We start from the raw sequence: 21,779 nt of genomic DNA, 5'->3' as shown, positions 1-21,779 counted from the left end.
TGCTGGAGGTGTGTGTGTGTGTGTGTCTGGAGCGCAGTGGGCGGAGTGATCCCACACACTGTGCTGAGGTGAAAGTGGGTCAGGTTCCTCCAGCGTTCCTCAGCTCTGTGGAGAAGGTTCTGTTTGGGTTTCTAGACTAAAGTAAGTCTCCTAAACCTCATCCATCTACCAGCTGATGAAGATCTGGAGGAGCTCTGAGAGACGTGCTGCTTTGGGGGCGTGGCTACAGAGATGAGCAAACTGGTGACAGTCTGAGTCCAGTGTTTGTTAGCAACGTTAGCCTAGCATCTCCTGTTCTAAACCATAGAAGCTCACGTCAGACACCGAACACGTCTTAACCAATCGGCTGGATCTGGGGTCAGAGGTCAATCAGGTTCATCTGATTTGTCGCTGAAATGATACTTTAATATACTATGTGTTTATGGGTGGAGCCTGGAGAGGGCCATGCCATGTTTATCTATATGTGAGTGCAACACACACACACACACAAACACACACACACACACACACACACACACACACACACACACACACACACCAATTATCTGAGCCAAAAGGTGTTTCATTGCTAGGAGTACAATACACTAATTAAAGACGCTGCTGCCACTCCTGAATGTGTGTGTCCTGCATGAAGCAACACAAGAGAAACTTTAAGGTGTGTCTCTTTTCAACAGCCTTAAGAGTTCCATCATCTGATATCACACACACACACACACACACACACTAAAGCTTCACACATCATTTCCACACCAATACAGAGTGTTACATTAGAGTGTTTGATGCTTTCATTCATGTGGAAATAATACACACATTTAAGTGTGTGTGTTTCCATGCGTTTGTGTGTGCGCGCGAGTATGTAAATAGTGCCGCTCTCCACCCAGGCCCAGTCCCAGGCTGCAGTATCTATTTCCCAACCAGTCAGCTGTAATAGAATTGACTCCAATATCTAGCACAGTCTTCCTCTAGAACCTGTGAAGAAGCTTCACCACATCTTCTCAAACTGCCAAACGCAGCAGCACTGGAGCTTATCATGCTTGGAGGAGAACGCTAACTGCTAATTCGCATCATCAGCTAACAGACACCCGCGCTGGCTAGCATCGTAACTAATGGGGAAGAGGAAGGACCGTCCTACCCACCCAGAAAGAGGACAGTTATGCTCTCTGGGACCAGGCCACTAACTATTATTATTATTATTATTATCATCATTAATAATAAATCATCCCATATGTATGTATGTATGTATGTATGTATAAAAGCAAAGATGGCTGTGGCATAAAACCTGCAACCTCCTGATGCCAGAGCCAACACTTAGACAGCTGCTCCACTCAGAACACACACAGACACACACAGACACACACACAGACACACACACAGACACACACACAGACACACACACAGACACACACACAGACACACACACATTCCTTATAGTCTCTCAAGGTTTGCACTTCTTTTGGAAAGGTCAAGAAGGTCACTGCTGCTCAGTAGAACTGTGTGTTTGTGGGTTGGACTGAATGCTACTGTCTGAGTGAGGTATGATGATCAACTGTTTTAATCAATATTATTGTTTTTGTTTCAATTGGCATGTTATTCTAATTCATTATTATTTTATGTATAAATTCAGTGGGTTTGGTGGGTAGATCGGTTCTAGATTTCTACAGTGAAGCTCAGTTCGAACCCCAACTCTGAATAAACTCTTCTCACAGAGTAATGAGGACATTTTTAAACATTGGTGGAGTTCCCCTCTGTGTTGCGAAGTCAGACACTCAACGCAGTCTTGCTAATAAAACAGTGACAGAGAGAAGGTATAAATTCCCCTCTTTCTTTTAAAGGAATCCTGGAGAAGTCAAAGGTCATGACAGCAAGTCACGTTCTTCAGATGACACTCACAAAGAGTAAACACGAACCGCCAGGCATTATGGGAAATCATGGAACAGAACAGTCTGTTGTCTGGGCGTTAAAACAAACAGAAACCAGCGTTCCCTACGGGCCTCAAATGCTCTGGAGCTCCTCCAAACTCCTCGGCTGTAATTATCGGCATGAAACCTGCATTCCACCTTAAAAAGTGAAAGTGGCAACTGTGCTGTGGTTGCTGGTTCAAGCTACAGGTGTAGGCAGTGGTATGGAGACAAGGGTTACCTATGTTGGGTGTAGGCCTGGTGTAGGTACAGGTGGTGTTTCCTGTCTGGGGGTGTTGAGTTTAGGTGTAGGGTGTAGTATAATACCGGTGTTGGGTGTAGGAAGTGGTATAGGTACAGGTATAGGGGTTTTTACCTGTGTTAGGTGTAGGCAGTGGGATAGGCACAGGTGTTCCAGGTGTGAGCAGGTCCATGTGCAGCTCTTTGTTGGCTCGGAGGGTTTTCCTGCGACGCCCCTTTAACCAGCTGAAGGCTCGGCTGATGGAGCCCCGCCTCCGGTTCCTTTTGCCCCTCTTACCCTGGCGTTCCTGGGCAAACACCTCCAGCAGATCCTGGGGGATCAAATCCCCCACAGACTCGCGCCCACTGGACATCACGCCACCTGCTGGTATGAAACAAAAGTATGGTCACTAATAATTTCGCTCATCTTATTGTGCGTCACATAGTGTAAGTAAAAAAATACAACTGTCGTTATTTGAGCACAGCAGCAATAAAGCTATTGTAGCTTTAGAAGTATAGGAAGCGTGTCATGCTAACTATCACCAACACAGCTCTGCTTAACGGACTTTGCTTGCTATTCACTGTGCTGCACATGCTAGCTAGCTAGCCTGATCTGTTCTTCAGTCCATGTTCTAGATAACATAACGGATTTCAGGGTCGGAAACCACATAATCAGGTCTATACATGATGTGATGATTTAGACATGCTGTTAGCACCATGCTAAGTGTGTTAGCCTAGTTTCAATGTCTTGTTAGTTGCATTAGCTTTGTAGCGCAGAACCCAGCATTTGAAAGAGGGGTTGTGCAGTTGAGGGTGTTTAAACCCAGTTGGGACGGGAGGTTAACTGGTTCTGATTGGCTCCTCCTGGACTTTACTGGCTGTGTTTGAGTTTTCAGAGAAAAGCTGAACGCTGCATGCTGACCAAACTTGCTCAGTGTGCAGCAGGCAGCCTCTCCCTTCATTCCTGAGCACACAGTCATAAATCACACAACTCCACCCTCTCTCTCTCTCTCACACACACACTCTCTCTCTCACACACTCTCTCACACACTCTCACACACACACACACTCTCACACACACTCTCACACACACACACTCTCTCACACACACACACTCTCTCACACACACACACTCTCACACACACACACACTCTCACACACACACACACACACTCTCACACACACACACACTCTCACACACACACACACACTCACACACTTAGAATAAACAGACATCAGCACACCCTGGCAAATTGACCCCTGCATGCGATTAATCAAATTAAAACAAACCAGTCAGAGCGCATTTATGCTCCTACACCACCTTTTCTCCTTCCCTCCACCAGATCAGATCCTACTGCACTACAGCGAGCACCTCACAACCCCGTGAGGGAGGCAGATGAAGCAGTGAGGAGAGAACGGGAAGTGTGTGTACGGCTGTGTGAGAGTGTATTGTTTGGGAAAAGGGTGTGGAAAGGTACAGAGCTAGAACAAGATTAAAGGCTCTCACACACTGTTACACAACACACACACACACACACACACACACACACACACTGTTTAAAGCTGTCAAATATGTCACTCTCCTAAAGAACTCAAATTTGAGACTGCAAAGCTAGATTACAGTAACAGTTACACTCTCTCTCTCTCTCTCTCTCTCTCTCTCTCTCTCTCGCATGGTTCCGTGCAAAGCTCTTGGGTTTCTTTCACTGCAAACTCACTATACAATCCATACTCACAGTGTGTGTTTAAGGACAAAATAACAGAAACATCATGTAAAAACGAGGACTATAGCAAGACACATCTCTAATTAACCTACTAGACTAATATGATCCACACACTCATTCTGACAGACTGTAATACACTACAGGAAGAGTAGGGGGCGCTCTATAATGTTCATATGATCCACACGCTCATTCTGACAGACTGTAATACACTACAGGAAGCGTAGGGGGCGCTCTATAATGCTCTATAATGTTCATATGATCCACACACTCATTCTGACAGACTGTAATACACTACAGGAAGCGTAGGGGGCGCTCTATAATGCTCTATAATGATCATATGATCCACACACTCATTCTGACAGACTGTAATACACTACAGGAAGAGTAGGGGGCGCTCTATAATGTTCATATGATCCACACGCTCATTCTGACAGACTGTAATACACTACAGGAAGCGTAGGGGGCGCTCTATAATGCTCTATAATGATCATATGATCCACACGCTCATTCTGACAGACTGTAATACACTACAGGAAGCGTAGGGGGCGCTCTATAATACATGTTTTCTTGGGACACTATAAATAACTATTAATGAGTATGGTATGAAGCACTGTGTCTACTAGTACTTCTAGGCTCTTCTAGTATCAGTATAGTAGAATGTTCCTAATGAGGTGCTGAGTGAGTGTAAATCCCTCCCTGATTCAATCAAATTCAAACAAATGTCTGTGCAAACTAGCTGACCGAGAGATTGGTGGGGGGGGGGGGGGGGGGGGGTCATTGGCCTGTTAAAGGACTTGGTTAAATCAGGCCGGGTGAATCAGTGAACTCTTCAACATCTGGATGCGTTTTTCCTCAGAGGAAGCCAAGGGAAGTTTTCGGCCTCCGCTCCAGCTCCCACACCGGTCATACAGAGGCTGTTCGTTTTGAAGAGCTGTCCACTTTCCCACCAGAAACTGGTCAACAACAGCTTTCCTAGAGGAAGTGCAGCTGCTCGGAGCGCAATAATAATGAGCTGACGATTTCCAGTCCAGGTCCCAGCGACCCCAAAGCTCCATGCATATAATTCCTCCCCCTCCGACACACGATTTCCCATTAGTAAAAAAAAAAACGTTATTTACAGTTTCCTAGTCGATCAGCCAAGACATGCCTGGTGTCTGGAGATGCTTCTTCAGCTTCACACTGTAGAGTGTGGACAACGGCCCATGTTCTAGGTAACAGTGGGTCAGTGTCAGAAATCAAATCAAGTCTACTAGAGATGACTGAACACCTCATAGTTTGAGGAGAGTTAGCAGCACACATGCTAATTGGTGGGATATAAGCTTTCATTACTTCTTAGCTGCATTAGCATTAGGGTCACAGCTCCAGTGTTAATTGGTGGCCAACACGCTTCTGTTACTTCTTGGCTACCTCAGTTTCATAGCTCCTGTGGTAATTGGTAGGGAACATGCTTTTATTACTTGTTAGCCACGTTAGCCTCACAGCTCCAGTGCTAATTGGTGGGATATAAGCTTTGATTACTTGTTAGCCACACTTGCTTCATAGCTCCAGTGTTAAGAATACGTTAAGCTTCCATTATTTCCTAGCCACATAGCTCTAGAGCTAATTATTTGGTGTACGTGCTTTTGTTACTCGTTAGCCACATTAGCCTCGTAGCTTTAGTGTTGAGTGTCATGCAATCTGTAGAGCTGTCAGTGTTTTAAGCCTCTCTCTGCAGACTAGTGGTGCTGCACTGGAACTGTACTGGGGGCGTATGTGTACTGGTGTAGAAGCTCCTCCAGAGGAGTGAGGGTGGTGTGTGTTCACACTGCACACAGTGAAGCAGATCAGGGTGTAGAATCCATCAGCAGAGCTTTCTGTGAACCTCCATGTTTTTACTGCTGTAGAAAAGATGGAGGAGGTTCCTGTTGGATGCGCTGTGTTTTTTTTGAGCGCGAGTGCGATTGTGAGTGCGAGGATCAGTAAGAGCTCATTCTTGGTTTATTCAGCGGGGGAAGGACACCGTTTCCCGTGCCTGTGTCCCTCGCTCAGACTCTGCCTCTGCCGGACTGTGTTGCCAATCCAGAAACAGCTGTTTGGTTCATTCACTAAAAATGAACGTTGAGGGTCTCCCCCCTCCCCCCACACACTTTGTTCCTCTGAAGGAAGCCGTTTGGTTGCAGCCGGATGCTTTGGAGTCACTCTGACCAATCGCAGCGCGCGGCTGAGTCACTCCGTCGCCGTGGATACGCACCAAAACAAACAGAAGGCCGACCGAAGCAGCCGCCCCGGCAGGGCTCAGATTAGATTTCACCTTCCAGTCCGACGGCGGTCTGTACGGCTCACAGCCTCCTGAGTACGACCTCGTCAGATCACGTGGGCTGCACTTCACCTTCTGAAGAGGTCGGGAGCGTGGCTTATAAGGACAGGGGACGGCTAAACGGAAAAATGAGGGAAAAGAAAGTTCTCCCACGAAAAGTTTTCTGTCTAGTTCAGTTGTTCATAGCCCCCCTACTATCTAGAACCCCCCCTCCCATCACCACATGATGCTACCAATGTCTTCCTCTGATACACATGAAGAAGCTCCACCACATCTTCTCAAACTGTCTGACCCAGAGTGAGAGGACAGTTATGATTTCTGGGCAATACCAGGGACCAAACCTGTGACCTCATCTGTGACCCTTAGATGACTGTGCCACTGAGGAGGCCGGGTTTGTGGTTGCAGGACCACAACGATACAATACTGAGCTGCCATCCAATCAGCTACTACGCAGTTATACACTGTTGTGTACAGGGTCTCTGGAATTGTTCCCAATGTGTTCTGTAGTGCTGACCGTACACAATATCACACACACACACACACAATATCGTGACGGAATTCATCATGATAACACTCCTGCAGATCAAGGCTCAGACGTACGCACCACCGCTGTACCTCGTGTTTAAAACCATGACGTCTGTCTGGAGCGCGCCGGCCTCCTGTATCTCTGTCCACTCTGTCCTGTATCACAGTCCTTTACCTCTGCTTATCACACTTACAGACAAACACACAGTGTGCTGCTAAATGTGTGTGTGTGTGACAGACTGAGTAAGTGATGGAGGTCCTCCACTCAATCAGAATGAATATGTTGAATATCTGTAAAACCGTCTCTGTCCTGTAAAGCACCGCTGACGGAGCGGCTCGCGGTTCAAGCCACCACCCACACAAGCTTCCACGGCCCACCGGACCCCAACTTTTCACGTAAACAAATAACCCAGTCGTCTGACTGCATTTTCACAAACACAAACACAAACGCAGATCTGAAACGTTCCCATTTGAATCCATTTATCCAGGTTATTTATCCATTACTGGGAGTCAGAGCCATGCCAGATTTGCTGTGGTTTTGTCGGTTCTGGGAAACCTGTTGAAATCACCGTCTGTGGAAACTGAACCTAAACGTCAGACACATCAGACTACATATCAGAATCAAACCTACTGGAGAACCCCTTTAAATCAACTGCCCATTGACTTCTATTATAAAAGTGTGTTTCGAGTCGCCGTGTTTTTGTTCTTTTATCAGATCAGGGAAAGGTGTTGAAATTACAGTGTGTGGAAATGGACGGCATGCTAGAGGTCCAGCAGATAGAGATCAGAGTGGAAACCGTTAAAGTATCCCTTTAAGGTATCTGCCCATTAACTTCTATTATAACAGTTTATTTGTATTTAGGGGGGGGGGGGGCATAAATGTCTCCACAAAGATCTAAAAGAATGTACACACACACACACACACACACACAGCTGACCTGCAGTGTGTGTGTGTGTGTATGTAAATTACAGCTCTGCCTTACTGGTAATTGTAGCACCTAAAAGGCCACTTTTTCAAATTACTGCTGTTGATGCACAAATAACACACCAGCACGCCCACCCACATTAACTCAAACACACACTTACACTCCACACACAAAGCCTATTATACAGTCTCCAGCTAGTCTAACAGCTTATCAACTAATCTGACGGAGTGAGCGCAACCACGCTACGCACTCATACACACACACACACACACACACACACACACACACACACACACACCGAGTTCTCAAGGTGATGTTCTCCACATCAGCTCCAGCTGTTTTCATCAGAGCGCTCCTTTTCAGAGTCTGGCAGCATCAGAACCCTAACAGAAGCCTCCAGCTGCTTACCCCGGCCTTCACCCTCAAAACTACACTACTGTCATAATTCACATTAAAGTTTCACAGGGCCTGAAATAGAGCCCTGAGGGATTCCAGAGGATATGCTAAACCAAACAGTTGCCACTAATAATAATAATAATAATAATAATACAATAATAGGGTTAATAACTGAATAATAAACCTGGAATTCACTGGATTAAAGGAACGATTGACCGTGATTGATCTCCCCCAGATTCAGTTGATCAGCCAAGGCATGCTAGTTTTCTGATGTGTGCTTATTCAGTTTACAACAGGAGATGCTAGGCTAACACTGTTAACAAACACTAGACTGTCACAAATCACTTCCATAAATCATTTCCATAAACACACACACACACACACACTTTATTTGCTGCATGTATGTTAGCAGCATTAGCCTAGCATCTCCTGTTGTAAACCAAAGAAGCACATGATCAATACCAAGCATGTCTTGGTCGATCTTTTTTTAAATAATTTCTGTGATGTCACGAGATCTGTCGCCTAGGAGTTAAGCCCCACCCATCAGCCTGGGCTCCTCTTCAAATGAGGCTGAATACAGAACAGGTTTATTACATACACTGCCATAACATTAAAACCTCCTGCCTAATATTGTGAAGGTCCCCCTTGTGCCACCAAAACAGCTCTGACCAGTCGAGACAGGGACTCCACAAGACCTCTGGAGGTGTCCTGCTGTGGTCTCTGCAGCACTAAGACTAACCTCAGCAGCAGAGCCTTTACATCCTGTAAGGTGTGAGGTGGGCGGGGCCTCCATGAGCTGCACTGAGCCTTAGGTGCCCATGACTCAAGGTTGTCCTTCCTTGGAGCACTTTTGGTAGGTGCTGACCACTACATACTGGGAGGGAACACCCCACAAGACCTGCCTAGGTTCTAAGCCAGTCGTTTATCTAGAACATCACAGTTTGGTTCTTGTCAAAGGGTCTCAGATTCTTATGCTTGTCCAGTTTTCCTGCCTTAACACCTTCATCACCTTCAAGAACTGCCCAATAGATTCACCCCTTGACAGGAGACACTGTATAATCTGTGATTTTCACCTCATTGGTCAGTGGTGTTAATGTTATGGCTGATTGGTGTATATATTTTTGAGATTGTATGCAGCACTTACGGGTTTAAACAAATTCACACTGGATGGATCGTTACTGAAATGGTTGGAAAATCTCCATTACAGTCTCACAAACTCGCTGCAATGCCACCTCGTACCACTAGGTGTACCACTTTATGTAACCAGTGTTTTTTTTATTTTTTTACGGCATCTTTCAGAAGCAGCCGCTCATTTGGGATCACAGTGTTTCTCACTCCTCTGTAAGTACCCTAGGGGGCCCACTGGAGGGCGTGATTTGAATATATGCATATCTGAACCAGTCAAGCCATTTGTTTACAGCGGGTCTGTCAGTCAGGTGAGAAAAAGTGAGGCTCTGCATTAATAACACTGTGTGCTTTTGTTTATTCTTTAAAGTATCAAATACTTTAAATGATTTACTCCAGTACTTAAGTACTGTTACCATCATCTCAGCCAGGTCTCCAATAAGCAAAGCACCGTATTTGGACGCCTGGATCTCTGATCAATAATGCGTAGGTGTGGGTTTGGCTGAAGTATTGATCTGTCCTGATAACACTGAGCTAAGTTCACGTACTGGTTCAGCGCTGTCAGGTTTACCTGTCTAAATCAATGACTGCAGTCTCAGTGAATCAGCAGTGGCTTGTTTACAGTCTGGCTGATCATCAGGGAGCTCACAGGTCACTAAAAAGCTGTGCTCAGCAGTTTGAACTCTCTTCACTAGGGGAGCTACTTGCACCCAGATTGCTTGTGTGTGTTCATCACAAAAAGAGGAAAACCACACCAGCAGGATCTCGCAAAGGCATGTGTATGAGGTCAAACTGTGAGCATATACTTTTTAGAGAGACGCTTTAGCTCTGAAGACAGGAGAGACTAGACTATACACCAGTCACGGGGTGTTTTGGTGGGAGTGCAGAAGAGAACCAGGTAGCTTAAAAAAAATAATACACCCCCAAAGTCCATAAATTGCAGCTGTAGGTTTTCTAGAGATCCTCCAACCTTTAAGTTATATCATCAGAGGGGTGAAATAGGTCCAAAACCTTCTGAGCCTTCAATGGAAGTCAAGGTAAAAAGAGTCATGTTGGAGCATTTCTATTGGTCCATTCATCAGGAAGCTCACAATATGTCAAAAAAGTCAGATGCAACCCACCCAGCAAAGACTTTGCATGTCGTCTCATCGCTGATATTAGGATGACCAGTGAAAGGCCATCCTTTTCAGATTTAAAAAACAAAAAAATGACGGTAGGTATCGATTAAACGAGACAGACAACCGACCTCTTCATGTCTCCTTCTTTTCCAGGAAGTCTGAACAGTAAGACTAGTCTGCGTCTTTCTGGACACCACACTGGTCATCTTCATGGCTATATTACGGTTCCCATATGTGGCCCAGAACAAAAAAAAGCCCAAATTTGGACCAAATCAGCTGGACTAAACACAGCCCAATTGTTTATATATACATATTTTGTCAAAGTTCAGTTCAGACACTTAACCCAGCAGTCCTAGCTAGGGGAACGCTCTAAACGCTAGGAGGGTAAGGCCTTAACACACGTCTCCTCTGATCCACGTGAAAGCAGCCACCGCCTCTTTACTAACCGCTGCCGACACTGCTCCAGCCACAGCCTCACCAGCTGACAGACGGCTCTGCCGGCCAACATCGCTTAGCAGTGATGAGGGGAGAGAGAGAGAGAGCGCCATCTACCCACATGGAGCGAGTCGGCCTATTGTGCTCTCTCAGACTCCAGCTGCTGATGGCGAAGAGGCATGGCTCAGGACTTGAACACAGCCCAATTGTTGAGGGTAAGGGTTCTGCGTGACTAGCGTTAAAGGCTACAGTGAAGCACCGGAAGCTCTGGAAGGCCCTACATGGTTTGCTGAAGTTGTGCCTTCAGTTGAACAGGAATACTGATGTCACTGATTACGGTTCAGCTGTAGATCAAATCAGAAGATAACTCCATAACTGAGAACTGACTGAAGTGCAGCAGTGAGCGCTCTACACTGCAGCTTCAGGAACTCGCTCACGGAAGCTTTGGGATGTTTTTCTTCAGTAACAGTCTGAGGCAACTGAGCTCCAGCAGCATGACGCCACCAACTGCCGAAGATATAAATATACTAAAAAAAAAAAAGACATTAAATATATAAAGGTTATATAAATCTATAACTTTAACCACTAAAGTGCGAGCTGTGTATGTAGGCTCGAGTCTAGGATGTTTGTTGGGAGGTGAGCAGCACCTCTCTCAGGTTATCTCCATAACAGATCACAGATCTGCTCAGGCTCTGGCTTCAGAGGAAATGCAATGAAGTCATTTTAATGTGACACACACACACACACACACACACACACACACACGAAGGTAAAGGTAAAGCGAGACGGATATGATCTATATATATATTCTGTATTTAGTTTTAAACATGTTCCCCTCGTCCTTAAAATGACGGAACTTAATTATTGGCTCCGCCTCAGCACCTCGTTTTGCACGATACACAAATCTAGAGAGTAAACACGCTCCCAGTCCGCCCTGACGTTCCAGCACGCTGGAAATCTGAGCTTTTAAGCAGGCATGTGAATGCAGCAGGCGCTCTTGTATAACAGCTATGAGTCATAGCGTGTTTGCATCTTTCCTCTCTTCACACTGTAGCAGATCCGGCTTCTCCAACACAAAGAGAGTCGTATTCACCCGTCTACCGAAGCCTCGCCATCTTCAGGGTTGGAGAACATGCCGCAGATAAAGTTACAGAACTGCATACTGGAAGAAAACCCTGCGCAGTAACTCCACACACACACACACACTCTATAACAACACACTGCGATATATAAAACAGTAGCGGGCCCGGGACGAAGCCCTGAGGAACACCACATGGACAGAGAGTTCTATTGGAACTGGTAGGAATGCAAAACCCTGGAGTGGTCTGGAGTCTGTTTTGTCTTGTGAATCAGATCACACTCAACTTCTGCAGAATTTTTGGATCGACACCATCTATAATTTTGGCAATTAAGCAATTAAGACGGAATGGGACAAAGAGCAGCTCTGTGTGGGAAATGTTCAGTGACCAAAAGACATAAAATTTCCCATTCCACACAACATCATGCTGGTTGAAGAGGGAATGAGTTGATGGCTAAACTGCAATCACAGGGGCGTGTCCAATTACCCCTCGGTGCTTTCAAGGAAAACGGAAAGGAGGTATTTATCAAGGCACCAAACACACACACTTTCCCAGAAAAAATGTACAAGTAGAAAAAATTCTTTTACAACTTTCAATGGAAGAAAATGTAGCAATATTTGATTCCAGCTCATTTTGGAGCATTTCTATTGGTCCGTTCATCGTGAACGTCTGAAACAGCATAAGAACAACAGCCAGATTCAGATTATAGAGAAAAGCCAAAAATGACAAAAATGCTGATGTGAGGTCACGGCCCTGCAGAAACCGTACATACCAGAACATTCTGGTGGCACCGACTGTGTAAACAAAGCGAGTCAGGAACATTTCAGGCTGGAAAACAGGACAGAGTCTGGAAGGAACCCCCGGTTGTTGTGTGTTGTGCCCTGGAGACTAAAGGTGTTACCCTGTTGCAAACTCTGAGGATCATGAAATATGATCCGTTTTCCTCTAAACGTTAAACGTATTCATTACCCGCGCAACAACAGGACACGCTGTGTGCGCTTGGCTCGTGGCCAGCATACCGAGGGGTAGTTTCGTACGTTTTCCCGAGGTAAACGCAAATAATCAATTCGTTAGAGAAGTCGGTGAGGAAACGGGTCTTCATGCACACTGACAAAACCTCTCAAATCAAATGTGGGTCAAAGGTGAGCAGGTAACGTGATCTGCATCTCTGCATAGGTAACCGTTTACCTGCCATCCAGTATAGAGCGTATACGCCGTGGCCATGCAGCAGCTTGCCCTCGGAGGACAGAAGCCGCATTCCAGAGAGACACATAATAATTCAGCAATTCCCCTCGTTTATCCTCCTCCTCCTCCACCTCCTCCACTTCCACCTCTCTCCTCTCTCCTGAAGGCCTAGGACAGTGCTTCCCAAACTTTCATCTAGGACCCCAAGGGACTTCTCTTCCCCAACGTAGAGACTCCAGAAGCGAGCACGATGCTCCTCATAACCACCGTTCCCTGCACTCCCTCACCCGCCACCATCACTACATGCTGCGGCATGTGAGGATCTGATCCGGTGTCCGACTGAGCAGAACGCGCAGTGTTGTGAAAACTGCTTAATGACCTGCTGTCAACACCCCATTAGGACGCCTGACAAACGAAAGATGACCAGTGGAGGAAAGACTGGGAAGATGAGGGCAGGTTTTAATCTGCACTGTAATTGTGTAACTGCTCCATCTGGGAGGTTCTGGGATCTGGAACCCATATCGGTCAGTAGAACTGGGATAGAGCTCTGGGATTGGGAATTTATACTTTGTGATTGGAACTGGTTTCTGGTGTTGGGATCAGCCACTGCAATTGCTTTAGTTTCTATGGTTCGTTCGTTCGGGTTAGGTTCTGGGATTGGGAACTGGCCAGGTTCTGGAACTGTGACTAGTCTTTGTGATGAGCTGCTAGGATTGGTTTCTGAAATTCTCTGTGGTTGATCTGTTGGCCTCTGGAATCATCATCAGTTCCTGGGATAAAGAACTGGAATTTATATTTTGAATTGTATAACTTATCAGTTTCTGAGAGTGGGATTGGGTTCTGGGATTGGAACACATCTCTGGGATAAGTAACTGGAATTAGGACTGGGTTTTGTATTGGGGCCAGTTTCTGGGATTCGTTTCTGGGCATGGGATCAGACTCTGGGATTGAGATCACCCCTTGGTACTGGGATCTATTTCTGGGCAAAGGTTCACTTTCTGGAACTGGGATTAGCCTTTGGGATTGGGGAAAGTCTCTGGGACTGATTTGGAATTTATACATTAGGTTATGGAACCGAGATCCGTCTCCATGGATTTGGGACGGGGTTCTGGAATAGGGACCACTCTTAGATTTTCTGGGGTTTCTGAGCATGGGATGGGATTCTGGGAGTGGGATCACTGCTGACGTTTATGTTCTGTGGCATTCTCAATGCATTTCACTGTCCTTATCTGTGGAAAACACGCAGAGGTCAAAAATCACAGGTCTGATTTACGACCTGTTAGCTGGACTGCCGCACCACCAGGTCTGGCTTCAGTCAGAAGCTGGAAGGCTGGAAGGCCGGGGGCCTGTAGATTCATACACTGCTGATTAGCTCATCCTGCTTGTCTGGAGCAGCTGATAATGAGCGCCTGTCACTCAGTGGCTCTAATCAATCAGCTTCAGGGTTTAAGGTCTTACAGCTTTCCTGAGCAGGATATGGTCGTCAGGGGAAGGGATTGACACCAGACGCTTATTAGGGATCAAATCTCAGGCTGACGAAGTGATTAGCCCCGCCCCCCACACCCTCCGACAGACATGATCTACAGTATCTCGACAGACCTGCAATCAAGCCAGTGTAAAGGGAATGTACTCAATGTACTCAGGTCAAACCGAACACACACTGAACCTCTGGCAGTTTGTGGATCTGCTGGACAGTCCATGGTCTTCTGGCCGGACTTCAGCAGAATAAGCAGCTCAATCCCTCCGGATTCAAACACAGCTGCGGTTTTCTGGCAGGTCTGAGGAGGAACTAGCATTAAACAGGGTGACACACTGCTGTCCAGCATGGTCAGGACGTTCTGGCTAGGAGGCTTCAGGACGTTCAGAATGTGCAGAAGCTTCTTACTCTGCATGAACTGTCGCTTTAAGCTAAAAGTGACAGATAAGACTTGCACAAGGAGCTGCAGGTACACAACGCCACACACTCACACACACACCCCTACCCAGCTCCGGGGGTTACTCCTGACTCCACACACACCTGTAAGTTGTGCAACTCACCTGGAATCTCCACGGAAACAAGCCCAAGCACGGCAGACAGACGGGTACAGACACACCCTTACACAACAATACACTCGCAATCCCTCTCGTTCTTCCTCTGCGGCCAGGACACACACACCCACACACACACACACACTCTCTCTCACACACACACACTCGAGCACAGCCCTTTATCAACAATTCCAACCTTCTCACTGAGTCGGTTTTGCAATCCGTCTCTATTCACTGTGTGTTAACTTCTTTCATGTTCCACATGTTTCTGAGACTCATTTAGACACACACACACACACACACACACACACACACACACACACACCTCCTGCCCAGTCACTTCCCTGCAGCGTGGGCTGTGATCCTGCACCACTGAGACGCTTTGGTTTTCCAATAGAAGGTTAAAGTCCAGAGCTGACTGACAGTCTCCCAAACAGGAGGGGGAGGAGGGAGGGGAGGGAGGAGGGGGGTGGGTCCCCTATTTGAACCGTCCACCCAGGTTAATGTACAATCCCCCTCTGGCCAGACAAGCCAGACACACTCCGCAAACACAGCAGCCTGCAGTTCTCTCAGGCCTTAACATGAAAGCTCCCTGATCTCTGAAACACTCCGCATTTGACCCATCTGTGGTAGTGAACAAACACACACACACACACACACACACACACACACGCACACACACACACACACACACTAGTGAACTAGGGGCAGTGAGCACACACACCCAGAGCGGTGGGCAGCCAACTCCAGCACCCGGGAGCAGAGAGGGTGAAGGGGCCCAACAGTGGCAGCTTGCCAAGCCCAGGTATCGAACCCACAACCCAATCAAACAGAACTGAACTCATTTAAAGTAAAATGAATCGAATTGAACTGAACAGAACAAATCTGATTGGATCTGGACTGAGCTCAATCAGTGGGAACTGGACTGAGCTCAATCACTGAGCTGAAATACATGAAGCAGAATTGAACTGAACTAAATCAAAAAGAACTCAATAGAACTGAATGAAGCAGAACTGAAGAGATGGGAACAGAACTGAATTCTATAATGGAACTGATCTGAACTATTGTAGAGTTAAGATCTGTAAGAGAGAGAGTGTTCAGTGTGCAGCGCTCTCGACCCTTTATGAATCATATTTGTACAAATATGCTTTTCGAAACCAAGAACAGAACAGAACTGAACTGAATCAAACTGAACTGAACTGAACTGATTCAGTCTTACTAAGTTTAATCATCATCATCATGAGAACCAAAAAAAACTGTCTTCAACAAACAGCTTCAGCAAAACCAGCCCAACACCAAATCCAGCACCCAGCACAACTTACAGAACCTACAGAGACCAGAGAGAGAACCGAGCTCCTGTAGCAGGACAGGGAAGCGGTCAGCTCCACCAGAGAGCAGATTCCAAATCTCCAAACCACAGGACAAGCCGGTTTTTATTTCACTGAAACTAAAACTAGTTCTAAAAGACTGAAACTAAAAGCAGAGTCTTCAGCCTCACAAACCCCACACCACTAAAGTTCCTCTGCTGGAGTCTGGACTGCAGTAATCCTAAACACAGCAGAGTGGAGCTCTTACCGTTCTGGGTCTCCTCTGTGGAAGTTCTGCTTTTCCCAGTTCCAGTCCTACTCTCCTCGGGAAACCTGCAGGTGAGGCATTTCCATTTCCACGCTTTCAGCTCTGTGTTCTGAGTTCAGCTCCTACTGTGAGCTCTCTCACATCCTGACACACACACTCACTCTCTCTCTGTCTGTCTGTCTGTCTGTCTGTGTGCTCACTCAGACTGAGCTGCTCAAACTCCACTCTGTTACCTGATGCTCCACCAGGTGGGAACAGATGGGAGGGTCCTGTCAATTAACCGCTGCTGCTCTTTGGCACCACCTGGTGGTACAAATGCAAACACATCTTTGTGTTCAGCCTCTCTACTGATCATTTCCACACACTGATCATCTCCAAGCACCCACTGATCAAAAGTAGCTGTGGGAGTGTAAACGTGTGTGATCAGCTCGTTAATCACTTGATCAATAGCAGAAGAGGATCAATGAGGAGCTTCAGGAAGAAGGTGTGAACTGAAGCTTTGCTCCAAAAGGGTCATCAGAGAGATGCCAAATGTGATATTTTTACTTATCAAATATATTTATATTTAGAAGCACAAGATACGTGTTTCTAATAAAGTGGCCAGTGAGTGGAAGCACAAGGTAGGGGTTTCCAATAAAGTGGCCAGTGAGTGGAAGCACAAGGTAGGGGTTTCCAATAAAGTGGCCAGTGAGTGGAAGCCCAAGGCAGGGGTTTCCAATAAAGTGGCCAGTGAGTGGAAGCACAAGGTAGGGGTTTCCAATAAAGTGGCCAGTGAGTGGAAGCACAAGGTAGGGGTTTCCAATAAAGTGGCCAGTGAGTGGAAGCACAAGGTAGGGGTTTCTAATAAAGTGGCCAGTGAGTGGAAGCACAAGGTAGGGGTTTCTAATAAAGTGGCCAGTTAGAAGCACACGGTAGGGGTTTCTAATAAAGTGGCCAGTTAGAAGCACAAGGTAGGGGTTTCTAATAAAGTGGCCAGTGGAGAAGCACAAGGTAGGTGTTTCTAATAAAGTGGCCAGTTAGAAGCACAAGGTAGGGGTTTCTAATAAAGTGGCCAGTTAGAAGCACAAGGTAGGGGTTTCTAATAAAGTGGCCAGTGATGAAGCACAAAGTAGGGGTTTCTAATAAAGTGGCCAGTTAGAAGCACAAGGTAGGGGTTTCTAATAAAGTGGCCAGTTAGAAGCACAAGGTAGGGGTTTCTAATAAAGTGGCCAGTGAGGTGAAGTACAGGGTAGGTGTTTATACACACACACTGGTCATCATCAAGCTAAATATAACTGAGATCATATTCCTAAATATAACCCACCCCCCTCCCCCCAACACACACACATCAAGATTCAGGGGACTATTAGAGAGCAAACTGACTTGGAGTGTGAAGTGTGTGTGTGTGTGTGTGTGTGTGTGTGTGTGTGTGTTCTGAGGCAGACTGAGCTCCCCAGTCACTGTGATTATTTATAAGCACTAACAGTCCAGTCAGGCCGAGGGTGTCCTGCTGGACTCAGTGTAGGAGACTCGTTGGTTGGAGTTTGGAGGTCTGGAGGACTCTGCGCTGAGGAGCCAAGGTGGGTACAGAACACCTCCCTTCACTCACACCCACTCCATCAGCTCCAGCTCAGTCACTGTCCTTCATCTCCTGATTGGCTGTTGAGGGTTTGAGTTGATGGTGTTCTGCTGGTTCACCTCCTGGAGTGCTCTACTGTAGATCACTCCTCTCACTCTGGAGTGCTTTACTGTAGATCACTCCTCTCACTCTGGAGTGCTCTACTGTAGATCACTCCTCTCACTCTGGAGCTGCTTTACTGTAGATCACTCCTCTCACTCTGGAGCGCTTTACTGTAGATCACTCCTCTCACTCTTGAGTGATTTACTGCAGATCACTCCTCTCACTTTGAAGCTGCTTTACTGTAGATCACTCCTCTCACTCTGGAGCTGCTCTACTGTAGATCACTCCTCTCACTCTGGAGCTGCTTTACTGTAGATCACTCCTCTCACTTTGAAGCTGCTTTACTGTAGATCACTCCTCTCATTCTGGAGCTGCTCTACTGTAGATCACGCCTCTCACTCTGGAGCTGCTTTACTGTAAATCACTCCTCTCACTCTGGAGCGCTTTACTGTAGATCACTCCTCTCGCTCTGGAGCTGCTTTACTGTAGATCACTCCTCTCACTCTGGAGCGCTTTACTGTAGATCACTCCTCTCACTCTTGAGTGCTTTACTGCAGATCACTCCTCTCGCTCTGGAGAAGACAGCAGGTAAACACTCTTTACTTTACTCTGTTCCACAATCCTCAGAAACCCCTGGATGATGTCAGAGGAGGAAGAGGAAGCTCTGAAGCAGGAGGACCAGATGAAGAGTGAAAGTCCAAACTCCAGCTGGAGGAGTGAAGAAGGGGAGGAGTCAAGATACAGGAGGCGTGTGGAGGAGCAGGATGAGGGTGTAGAAGGCTCAGAGGAGCAGAACTCAGGGGGTAGAGGTACAGATGGGTGTTCGGTACCGGACAGCTGTGCAGGTAGGCCGTTGCCGGGTTACTCGGGCCTACCAGTGCAGTGGAGTGTCGGGAGTGAGGTGGAGAGTGCGTTTGAGCACTGTATGGAGGAGGTGGAGCGCCTCCAGCTCAGACGGGATGGACTGGTGCAGGAGCTGCTGGCACTGGAGCGCCCTCTACAGACCCAGGTGCAGGACCTGCGACTGCAGCTCACACACACTCGCAGTCGCCTGGCGCACACACTGCACCACAAACACACACTGCAGGAGGAGGTGGCGCGGGTGAAGAGGACACTGTTCGTGATGATGAGAGACTGCATCCAAAACCAGATCAGCCTGACCGCTCAGAAATACCAGGTGGATCAATTCACAGTCTTACAGGTAACCTCCACTCACTGGCCACTTTACTGGAAACACCTTACATACCTTGTTTCCCCTCACTGGTCACTTTATTGGAAACACCTAGCTTTTGCTTCCACACTGGCCACTTTATTGGAAACACATACCTCGGGGTTCCTCTATGTGTGTGTGTGTGTGTGTTTTGTGCAGGAGGAGCTGCAGAGTGAGGTGCTGCAGTTGCTGCAGGAGTTAGCGCAGCTGCGTGAGGATCAGCAGAGCAGGCTGGCCACCCTGAGGCAGCGTCTGCAGGGTCAGCACCGCCCCCGGGCCGCCAGTGACCTCTCCCACTGCCGCCGGGCCTCAGCTGACCTCTCCCGCTACACCCGGTCCAGCATGAGGAGCCTGGAGGAGTGGTGAGAGTTAGGCATACGCACAGTAGGAGGGTGTAGATGTTAATGAAGGGCTGTCAGTCCTGAAGCTCGGTCTGAATCGGGACGGGGTGGTTGGTGCTGTGCTGCAGGTACGAGCCACGGCTACTGGCCCTGCTGAGGAGGAAGCAGGCGGGTGAGGACACTCTGAGGAAGAGCAGGGAGCTTGGGCAGGACCTGAAGAAACACCTGGAGCCCCTGAGTGAGGAGAGCAGGAGAATAGGGCTGGAGAGAGAACAACTTCAACAGAAGATTGACCTGATGGAGCAGGAGAGGAGAGGGAGAGCGGCACAGCACCGGGTGAGAGAGGGGAGAGAGAGAGAGAGAGAGAGGTGGTGATAGTGGTGGTGATAAATAGGATGAAATAAAGTTACTGGTGATTTAATTGTGATGATGAAGGTAATGGCTGTGATGTAACTGTGATGATGGTGACTGATAACTGTGATGGTGGTAATGTAATGATGGTAATGGTAGTGATTAGGCCTGTGAAGACTGTAATGATGTAATGGTAGTAAATGTGATGGTAATTGTTATTACTGTGGTAATAGTGATGTAATTGTAATGGCGGTAATGATGTAACGGCACTGATAGTAATAATGTAATTGAGCAGTTAATATAATGATATTGGTAACAGTAATAATGTAATGGTGGTGATTTTGATAATGTGATGATAGTAATGACGAAATGATTCTGTAGGTGACAGTGGTAATAATGCTGCAATGGTGGTGATAGTGGTAGTAATTGTGATGGTGAGTGATGGGAACTGATGATGGGTGATAGGAATTGTGATGAGTGATGGGAACTGTGATAATGGATGATGGGAACTGTGATAATGGATGATGGGAACTGTGATGGTGGGTAGTGAGAACGGTGATGAGTGATGGCAACTATGATGGTGGGTAGTGAGAACGGTGATGATGAGTGATGTAAACTGTGATGATGGGTAGTGAGAACTGTGATGATGGGTGATGCGAACTGTGATGGTGAGTGATGGGAACTGTGATGGTGAGTGATGGGAACTGTGATGATGGGTGATGGGAACTATGATTATGTGTGATGGGAACTGTGATGATGGGTGATGGGAACTGTGATGATGGAAACTGTGATGACGGGTGATGGGAACTGTGATGCCGGTTGTGATTACTGTGTTGATGGTGAATACACTCCTCCTCAGGAGACGGTGTCCTCGTTAGAGCAGTGTGTGAGGGAGCTACAGACGGAGCTGCAGGTTCAGATCAACACCAACAGACAACTGGCGGAGCTCAACCACTGTCTTACTGCACAGAGCAGTGTGTACAGGTACACACACACACACACACACACGTATATGCATGCAGGCAGTCTACAGAGTTAGTGGGGGTACACTGAGGGATCACAGACTCCAGAGTGTATAAGACTGTGTGTAAGAAAGTGTTATTTTGTGTGTGTGTGTGTGTGTGTTTACAGGAGGTGTTTAGGGTACACTGGTGGATCAGACACTCCAGATGAAGAGATGGAAAACATCTGAGCTTCTTCAGTTTCATCACAAATAGAATCTCTCTCTCTCTCTCTCACACACACACACACACACACACACACACACACACACACACACACTGTCACGGCCTCCTCCAGACCAGCAGCAGATCAGTGTTCTTCACTTCAGCTGATGTTTGTGTATGTATCATGGCTGTCATGTAAAAACCTTGTATATCCATCGCTGCTGTTAATCACTTTTCTCTGTAATGAATCTGCAGTTCTGATATTGTTCTTCACACTGTATCAGAGTCTCAATAGAAACAATAGAAATGCTCCAACACTGACTTCTTCCTTCTCCTGTAAATCTGCTGTTCTGGTTCTTATGCGACAGCGACAACACATACACACACACACACACACACCATAGCAATAAGAGACAGACTAAGGGGTATATTCACATATTTCATTCTCACATTTTACTCTTCATATGTATGTTTTATTAGTGCCGTCAGCGTCAGCCTTAA

At 46.9% G+C, this 21,779-nt stretch overlaps 2 protein-coding genes across 5 annotated transcripts in view; one reads left to right on the top strand and one right to left on the bottom strand.

The window, feature by feature from the left end:
- LOC140554353 (uncharacterized) overlaps positions 1 to 16,714 on the bottom strand; it is a 33,918-nt gene extending 17,204 nt beyond the window's left edge. For 2 of the 4 annotated variants that reach the window (XM_072677250.1, XM_072677254.1), the window contains exons 1-2: positions 16,551 to 16,714; positions 2,275 to 2,520 (exon numbers count right to left, since the gene is read on the bottom strand). In XM_072677250.1, coding sequence (XP_072533351.1) covers positions 2,275 to 2,512 — 238 coding nt within the window. In that variant the 5' untranslated portion in view covers positions 2,513 to 2,520; positions 16,551 to 16,714. Of the gene's footprint in view, positions 1 to 2,274; positions 2,524 to 3,459; positions 3,611 to 16,550 lie in introns of those variants that run through there. The other 2 variants (XM_072677251.1, XM_072677252.1) reach the window with 2 other exon arrangements.
- A 2,136-nt stretch (positions 16,715 to 18,850) lies between these two features.
- Positions 18,851 to 21,696, top strand: LOC140553927 (syncoilin-like). The gene is made up of 5 exons (XM_072676716.1): positions 18,851 to 19,411; positions 19,580 to 19,782; positions 19,890 to 20,097; positions 20,972 to 21,096; positions 21,244 to 21,696. Exons 1-5 carry the CDS (start codon positions 18,851 to 18,853, stop codon positions 21,302 to 21,304), a joined length of 1,158 nt encoding a protein of 385 aa, XP_072532817.1. The 3' UTR covers positions 21,305 to 21,696.
- The last annotated feature ends 83 nt before the right edge of the window (positions 21,697 to 21,779 follow it).

This window comes from Salminus brasiliensis, chromosome 4 (genome assembly GCF_030463535.1).
Source record: "Salminus brasiliensis chromosome 4, fSalBra1.hap2, whole genome shotgun sequence".
In the NCBI taxonomy this organism is placed as follows: domain Eukaryota; kingdom Metazoa; phylum Chordata; class Actinopteri; order Characiformes; family Bryconidae; genus Salminus; species Salminus brasiliensis.
This window is presented reverse-complemented; position numbering and strand designations above follow the sequence as displayed.

Coding starts and splice junctions, on each gene's coding strand:
- LOC140553927 (XM_072676716.1), top strand. CDS start 18,851: ATGTCAGAGGAGGAAGAGGAAGCTCTGAAGCAGGAGGACCAGATGAAG. Junction 20,098..20,971: donor GGAGAGCGGCACAGCACCGG/GTGAGAGAGGGG, acceptor ACTCCTCCTCAG/GAGACGGTGTCCTCGTTAGA. Junction 21,097..21,243: donor GCACAGAGCAGTGTGTACAG/GTACACACACAC, acceptor GTGTGTTTACAG/GAGGTGTTTAGGGTACACTG.